Here is a 7,413-nt window from a genome sequence, read left to right on the forward strand (position 1 = left end):
AATATATATTTACATTTTTTATATAATCAATATATATTATATAAATTTTGTTATCTTGTATATTAAATCTTGTTTTGTTTTATATATATGCTTTATTCGATTGTAATTAAATCTCGCGTTACCCGACTTTTATGTTACACACAGAAAAGTGAAAATCGCGCGATTTAATTACGACAAATAAAATGAGCAGCATTTATGATAGCAATCAAGAGAAAAAAAAAGACAAGTTAATCATTGAAAGCTATAATTAATCTTCGTGCGCGGAGAAATTTTTTTATCTCTAACTAGCTATATATATATAGAGACTATTCTGAGACTGAACAGCACACAAAACATCGGCGGAACGTATCAAAATAATATAAGAAAATCACTTCTATTCTCAGAGCATTATGCAACCGTACTTGTTTTCTTTCTTTTGTGTATTATGTCTCACGTTTTCTCTTTGTGTATTTTGGAAGATTTTATAGGTTAATTGTTGTAAACACATTATGTGTAATACCGTAAAAATACAAAACAAACCTGGATGACAAAAAAAAGGAGCAAAACAGAGGAAAGGAAGAAGCCTGAAAGTAAAGATTTTGCAAAATTGCAAATCTTGAAGGATTTTAGCTGTCCGGCTATCCAGATTCCTATAATTCGACACTTGACTTCGTCACTTTACTTCGTCAGTATTCGCCATTGTGCAGTTTGTAGAAATTCAAACTAATTGTGACGCTGAAGATGCGTCGATAAATTTTGTCGATAAGGTAACGTCTATAATTATCAACATCGGGAAACTTATTACAACTATAATTATATCTGTCGGTAATGTCGCACAGTTAATTTTTAATCTAACCTATTATTTAAAAATTGGCGCCAGTGAAACGTGCGTGAAGGTTCCTTCGTCGAAGGTTCGTGCAAAATGATTTGTTGTGAATTTATAAAACATCACCGAATGTGAAGCTTGTCGTCTAACTTCGTCCTTTTAATTAAACTGTCGATTCATACACGAGACTGAATTACGTTCCTGGATCGTGCTACACGCCACACATGTTTACGTCTGAGAGCACATGCTTTATTTGCCACTTGCTCTTAATTAACAATCAAACCCAAGCAACATGTGTACGCCAGCGAAGATTAGAAAATTGGACGAAGTCGTGGTGAACAGAATCGCGGCTGGAGAGATCATCCAAAGACCGGCGAACGCGTTGAAGGAGCTAATAGAGAATAGGTTAGTATATGGAACATTATAGGTCTGTTTTTTAATAGCTGAACTGGCTGCAAAAGTTCAGAATTTATCTTTCTTCTTTCAATATAGAAAGAGAAAGATAAACTGTGAACCAGTATAGCAGTTCAATTATAAAAAAAACAGGCCTTATATCGTGTTTATCCCGATATTCATATTCGCTGTAATTCGCTTTTACGTCGCAGTTTAGACGCCAAAACGACGAACATACAAATCACCACGAAGGAGGGAGGCTTGAAGCTACTGCAGGTACATAATGGGATTTAAGTATTTTAAATCACTAAACATATCTGTCTGAATTATATACCTGCGCGTACATCTGTCTCTATACACGAATCTTGATTTGTGACTTCAGATACAGGATAATGGCACTGGTATCCGAAAAGAGGACATGGAGATTGTATGCGAGAGATTCACCACAAGCAAGCTGCAAAAGTTCGAGGACCTCAGCAGCCTTACGACATTCGGATTCCGAGGAGAAGCTCTGGCTAGTATCAGTCATATAGCCCTTCTTTCCATCACGACGAAGACAGCGGATGAAAAATGCGCCTACAAGTATGCGGATTTAATTGACAAAAAAACAAGAAATCTTTCATGAAAGAAAAAGTGTGATTACTTATTTTTGTGCAGACTAGCCTAAACTGTGTTGTGTAATATTACAGAGCGTCGTATATTAACAGCAAACTGAAAGCACCTCCGGCGCCTTGTGCCGGAAATCAAGGCACTGTGATAACAATAGAGAATCTGTTCTACAACGTGGCGACTCGTAGAAAAGCTTTGTCAAACTCATCCGAGGAATTTACCAAGATTACGGAAGTAGTCATGAGATATGCTGTGCATAATCCGGCGGTAGGGTTTACATTGAAAAAGCATGGCGAGCCGAGTCCGCAAGTAAGAATCATTTTGTATGCATTGTACAACACGATATATACACGATGTAAAAAATATACTTTAAAAAAAAATAGAATATTTGAGATGTATCGTTGTAACGTATATTGTTTTCCATTGCACTTTCAGGTCCGAACGCCACACAATTCGACTAAACAGAGTAACATAAGGATATTATATGGCAATCCGGTTGCTCGTGAACTATTAGAAGTTGAGCTTGACGACAAGGATTATAAATTTAAGATGCACGGTCTAGTGACAAATCCGAATTATACGAATAAGCGAATGGTGATGTTGCTATTCATCAACAATCGATTGGTCGATTCTGCTTGTAAGTCTAAAGTTGCATATGTGCAACCTTTATCTACTCTGATTTCTTTGTTTTAAAATTTTTATGTGCCTATGGACATTCACTTACAGCGATCCGTAAGATGTTGGAAGACATCTACTCTGTGTATCTCCCGAAAAAGGCCCATCCGTGGTGTTACATATCCTTGGACATTAACCCACAGAATATTGACGTCAATGTACACCCGACCAAGCACGAGGTCCGATTTCTTCACGAGGATGCGATAATCGAAAGAATGAAATTCGCTTTGGACGAGAGACTGGCCGGCAACAGCGCGTCTAGGACGTTTTACTTGCAGGCCAGATTACCGAAGGCAGACATCACTAAGGAAGTTCTGGAAGAGGTGTTACCAGACTACAACAAAGGAAATTCAGATAAATTGAAAAAGATTCACGCCAGAGAGTTGATTAGGACAGATTCGTCCGATCAGAAGCTTGACAAGTTTAATTTTACCATACATTTCGAGCAACGTAAGAGCGACAGTGATACTCAGGTGAAAGAATCGACACACAATACGGATCCCGACTCTTCTAATTCTAAAATTCCACTCACCGTACCTGATGTTACTGCGGAAAATCCGCCCGCTGACAATGAATGCCAAGAGAAAGATTCGAGCTTGAATAACTCAGAACACAATTCTACATTATTAAATACCGAAGAGACTCCGATCGATAATAATTCAACAAATTGGAGCGATATACTAAATACCAAAACTTCAACATCGTTAGACTCGCAAAACACTTGCGATCCAAGTAGTTCCATGCAAAAGGACAAATCGGAAAATGTCTGTCCGGAGGACAATACCACATTTGACATCGCGGAATTTCTAAAAGATCTGGATGAGGAAACGGATGATTCCGAAGAAGACAAGCCTGTAGATGAGATAGCTGATAAGGCTCGTAAGCAAGTGTATCAGTATTTCGGAAACAGGGACATTATCGAGAATGCAAAGAAAAATTCGGAAAAAGAAGAGGAACGGATATTGTATACGGACGATAAACAGAAAGAAGGTGAAAGTTCTGTGTCTAACGCAAGTCAATCTGAAAGACTATCCTCCGCCGAGACAAATATTTCTGCTGATGAATCTCCGAAATCTACGAAGCAATTCAAGTCGTATTCTGTGAACGACTTTAGACACGAAGTGAAATTAACTAGTATTTTAAAATTACGTAAGGAAGTTGAAGACGAATGTCACGAGGGATTGAGAGACATCCTAGCGAACTTGACATTTGTTGGCTGCATCGATCAAACTTCGGCTTTGATACAGAGCGGAGTGAACTTATACATATGCAATACGAGAAAATTAGCGTAAGATAATTGTAATGAAAATGTGATATTTGAGACGTACGTAAATTTATTCATAACTTTGGGATAATATTTTTCAGGGAGGAGCTTTTTTATGAAATCATGCTTTATGATTTTACAAACTTTGGCGTCATCAAATTTTCAGTACGTATTTCAAACGCAATAAATTTTTATTTTATAGCTCGCGTATTATCGCGTGTACGAATTTATTTTTTAGGAACGGATATCGTTGTTCGATTTAGCAATGATTGCTTTAGACTCGGGGGAAACTGGCTGGACGGAAGAGGACGGGCCAAAGGAAGAATTGGCGGCAAGGGTGAAGGAGTTACTCTTAGAAAAGGCGGACATGATGAACGAATATTTTTCGATTGTCATGGATAAAGTGGGAAATTTGAGATCGTTGCCCGTATTGTTAGGTAAATAGAACGCATTATTGAATACTATTAAATTACCAAAAGAATGAATTGCCCATGTATGCTAATAACATTTTAGACAAATATTTTCCATACGAAGCGGAAATTCCATTGTACATGATGCGACTAGCAACGGAAGTTGAATGGAGAAAGGAACAACAGTGCTTTCAAAATATTTGCCGGGAAACGGCAAAGTTTTACAGCTACATCAATCCGAAGCATCAGACACACGATTGGAAATATATAACCGAGCACGTTTTATATCCGGCAATCAAAGAAAGTTTACTCCCACCGAAACACTTCGCTCACGATTCAACGATATTACAAATAGCTAGTTTACCTGATTTGTATAAAGTGTTCGAGAGATGTTAAATTACACTCTTAAGGATATAAAAATACATTCTACTTCTTCTTACGCGCCATATGAGAATCGAATTCACAAACTCAAATCCGACAAGTATTTAATATTATGTAGATGTATACAGGTTACGACCTACCCTATATTTTTGTGATACGGATTTTTTATATCAAGATATTACCGAAGATGACTAGAATGTATCATTATTTTTGCCTAGAATTTATTTTATAATTTTTTTAATGTTCCGTTCATTTTTCTTTGCGTTTTTTTTGGTAGAATTAAACTGCATATGCGTAATGAAAAACAATGTATATATATATTTTACAAAAGAATTTCTATGTCTTATATATAGGTCTGTATATAGTAATATTGTTTTCACCTAAAAGTAGTGTGTGCTATTTTTTTGCTAACATTTTAACAAATTGGCTATTTTACATCTTAAATAAAAATTTAAAAGAAAATTACAATGTACATTAATATTTTATATTGAAACTTTATGTAATTTAACAATTTAACATAGAGTGGAAGTTCTAACTACCTTTACATCAGTTATCCTTTAGCAACACCTACTAATGCTGGTCTCACTATTCTTTCGTGCAATTTGTATCCTACTTTCGATACAACTACAATTGTTCCAGATTCCTTGCCCTCAACCTCCTGAAAATGACATTCGTTGTTCACAAAAATGAATCTTGTATATTTGCATCTCTTATATTTACAATATGAAACTTACTTGTTGAAATAATGCTTCATGCTCGTTAGGATCGAACTTTTCATTTACTGGATTCAGCGAAACTAGGCCGTGCTTCTTAAAAACCTAGGATATTAATGAAAGAAAGACTTTAATATTGTTCAAAGTCCAATTATTTATATGCACGTTTCTCGTACCAAAACAGAGATAGCAGTATATCTTACTTTATGTAATTGAGCCTCTGTCATGACTAAGCCCTCGTATAAACTTTTCAAATGCGGATTCTGTTCCGTTAGCTCATCCTTTGGCACACTCTCAGTAGCTTTCCCCAATACGTCGGCCACATCCAAGAGATCCTTGCAGAAGCCTTGAATACCGAAAAGCTTGGCGTCATTGATCTGCTTGGTAAGCCTAACTCTGATATTTTCTCCCTCTGCCAATGCTCTCTTATATTTATCTTCCAGCGTGTCTTTAGATTCCTTAAGCTCGGCAAGCTCCTTGTTGATGAGCTCGAGTTCAGTTTTTAGTTTCGTTTCATTCTCTGTAGGTTCTATGGGAGGCACTCCTTGGTCAGTGGCATCTGGTTTCTTTTCTCCTGTTATCGTACCAAAGTGTTGCCTTTGCCAGGAAAATGTAGAAGAGATATGTCTCATTCTATAACATATTTATATATACATTTATTAATATAGGTACATATTTATTATACATACATATACACAAGATAAGATAAAAATTCAAATAGTTATTGCTATGCTAAAAAAATTATTAATAATATAAAGAAATTGTATTAAACATTGCTACTATTATTTTAATGGTTTGTTAAATCGTGGCAATTTCAAGTTAAAAAGGTTCAAATTCGTAATTTTACGTACAGCAATACATAAAGTTAATTATAAAATTAATTTAAATTGAAAAAATTATTAATAATACAAAAAAATTGTATTAAGCATTATTATTGTTATTTCAATGATTTGTTAAATCATGGAAAATTCAAGTTAAAAAGGGTCCAAATTCTTAATTTTACGTACAATACATAAAATCAATTATAAAATCAATTTAAAAAAATTGTTAATAATACAAGAAAATTGCATTAACTATTTTGATATTGTCATTTTAATGATTTGTTAAATCATGGAAATTTCAAGTTAAAAAAGGATCGAAATTGTTAATTTTGCGTACAGTATTACACAAAATCGATTATACCAGAAACCGCTTCTCGCGTCACGAAAAAATAAATAACGAATATTCTTCAGCGTTAATTAATGAGAATTATGCTCCCGACGACGGAAAATAAAAACAGAATAAGTAACGTGCGATTAACCTCAATCGTGCCGACTCGACATGTGACTCCGCAACGAATGTCCGATCGCGAACGGTGATAAAACAAAAATTGGAACTTTACCTGCGCAAGCCGCTTTTATTTATTTGATATAAATTATCAGCCGTGACGCGACTAAATCGCAGTACCGCCGGTACGATGATCGATGCCATGATTCAATCGCAGCTCAAAACGAGATTGTGAACGAAACGGATGATGAAACCGGGTGAAAAGTAGCGATCAGAGAACACAAACAATCGCGGGCATAGAATGTTGGGGAATGCAAGATGTCGAGGCTTCACGACCCCAATCAGGTTGTTCAACCAATATGACTACCTGCTGCTTTAATAACAATTCCAAAAAAATGTTTATAATCCGATTTTATGTTTAAGATAAAATAATTTTAAATATTAGATTATTAAATTATGAATATAACAAAATAAGAGCACGAAGAATCACGAGTGACAGGACTGACAGGTGTTTGAGCGGTGAAAAAAATCAGCCAATCGCAGCCGTGGATTGTCGACGCACAGCTGTGATTGATCGCGTTTTATCGCTATTCCAATCCCCAGCCAATGGCATGTAACTCCACTCGGAATCGGGGGGTCTCGTCCTGGACGATGACGACGACGACGCCGCTCGTCTACGTACCGCGCGCGCTCGCGGGTGGTACGCCCGCGGTCAGTTGCGGTGCTTGCAGTTGTTGCCACTGCATAGTCCGCGTTGGTCCGCGCCCGTGCGTCGTTCGTTTACGTCGTAATCGTAATCGCGCATTTATCGCGTCGAAGGTGGTATCGGCCGTGGTCAGTGGAAGCCCGCGACGCAGCGCAGCGCAGCGCGACGCAGTGCGCGTTGTCGAACGAACG

The 7,413-nt window shown here is 36.8% G+C and overlaps 2 protein-coding genes across 3 annotated transcripts; one reads left to right on the plus strand and one right to left on the minus strand.

The window, feature by feature from the left end:
• Positions 1-387: 387 nt before the first annotated feature.
• LOC105449380 (DNA mismatch repair protein Mlh1) lies at positions 388-4,725 on the plus strand. 2 transcript variants are annotated; one of them, XM_011688580.1, is made up of 10 exons: positions 388-746; positions 860-1,210; positions 1,411-1,474; positions 1,581-1,780; positions 1,888-2,116; positions 2,243-2,444; positions 2,534-3,770; positions 3,848-3,911; positions 3,985-4,183; positions 4,260-4,725. In XM_011688580.1, the coding sequence occupies exons 2-10, from the start codon at positions 1,098-1,100 to the stop codon at positions 4,550-4,552; spliced, it is 2,601 nt and encodes an 866-aa protein (XP_011686882.1). In that variant the 5' UTR covers positions 388-746; positions 860-1,097; the 3' UTR covers positions 4,553-4,725. The 2 variants fall into 2 exon arrangements, with proteins under 2 accessions (XP_011686882.1, XP_011686881.1); XM_011688579.1 differs by lacking the exon at positions 388-746 and having other exon boundaries at positions 816-1,210.
• A 107-nt stretch (positions 4,726-4,832) lies between these two features.
• LOC105449379 (grpE protein homolog, mitochondrial) lies at positions 4,833-6,823 on the minus strand. The gene is made up of 4 exons (XM_011688578.1): positions 6,632-6,823; positions 5,454-5,883; positions 5,272-5,355; positions 4,833-5,195 (listed from the first exon to the last, which is right to left on the minus strand). Exons 1-4 carry the CDS (start codon positions 6,718-6,720, stop codon positions 5,088-5,090), a joined length of 711 nt encoding a protein of 236 aa, XP_011686880.1. The 5' UTR covers positions 6,721-6,823; the 3' UTR covers positions 4,833-5,087.
• Positions 6,824-7,413: the final 590 nt, after the last annotated feature.

This window comes from Wasmannia auropunctata, unplaced genomic scaffold, assembly GCF_000956235.1.
Source record: "Wasmannia auropunctata unplaced genomic scaffold, wasmannia.A_1.0 LD336076.1, whole genome shotgun sequence".
Taxonomy (NCBI): domain Eukaryota; kingdom Metazoa; phylum Arthropoda; class Insecta; order Hymenoptera; family Formicidae; genus Wasmannia; species Wasmannia auropunctata.

What these genes read in the sequence shown, in the direction of transcription:
- LOC105449379 (XM_011688578.1), bottom strand. Translation starts at nt 6,720, where the DNA reads ATGGCATCGATCATCGTACCGGCGGTACTGCGATTTAGTCGCGTCACG. An exon ending in AATAAAAGCGGCTTGCGCAG is followed by an intron (nt 5,884 to 6,631) that starts GTAAAGTTCCAA and finishes AATATGTTATAG; the next exon opens with AATGAGACATATCTCTTCTA. An exon ending in ATGAAGCATTATTTCAACAA is followed by an intron (nt 5,196 to 5,271) that starts GTAAGTTTCATA and finishes TGTCATTTTCAG; the next exon opens with GAGGTTGAGGGCAAGGAATC.
- LOC105449380 (XM_011688580.1), top strand. Translation starts at nt 1,098, where the DNA reads ATGTGTACGCCAGCGAAGATTAGAAAATTGGACGAAGTCGTGGTGAAC. An exon ending in AAGGAGCTAATAGAGAATAG is followed by an intron (nt 1,211 to 1,410) that starts GTTAGTATATGG and finishes TTTACGTCGCAG; the next exon opens with TTTAGACGCCAAAACGACGA. An exon ending in TCGATTGGTCGATTCTGCTT is followed by an intron (nt 2,445 to 2,533) that starts GTAAGTCTAAAG and finishes ATTCACTTACAG; the next exon opens with CGATCCGTAAGATGTTGGAA.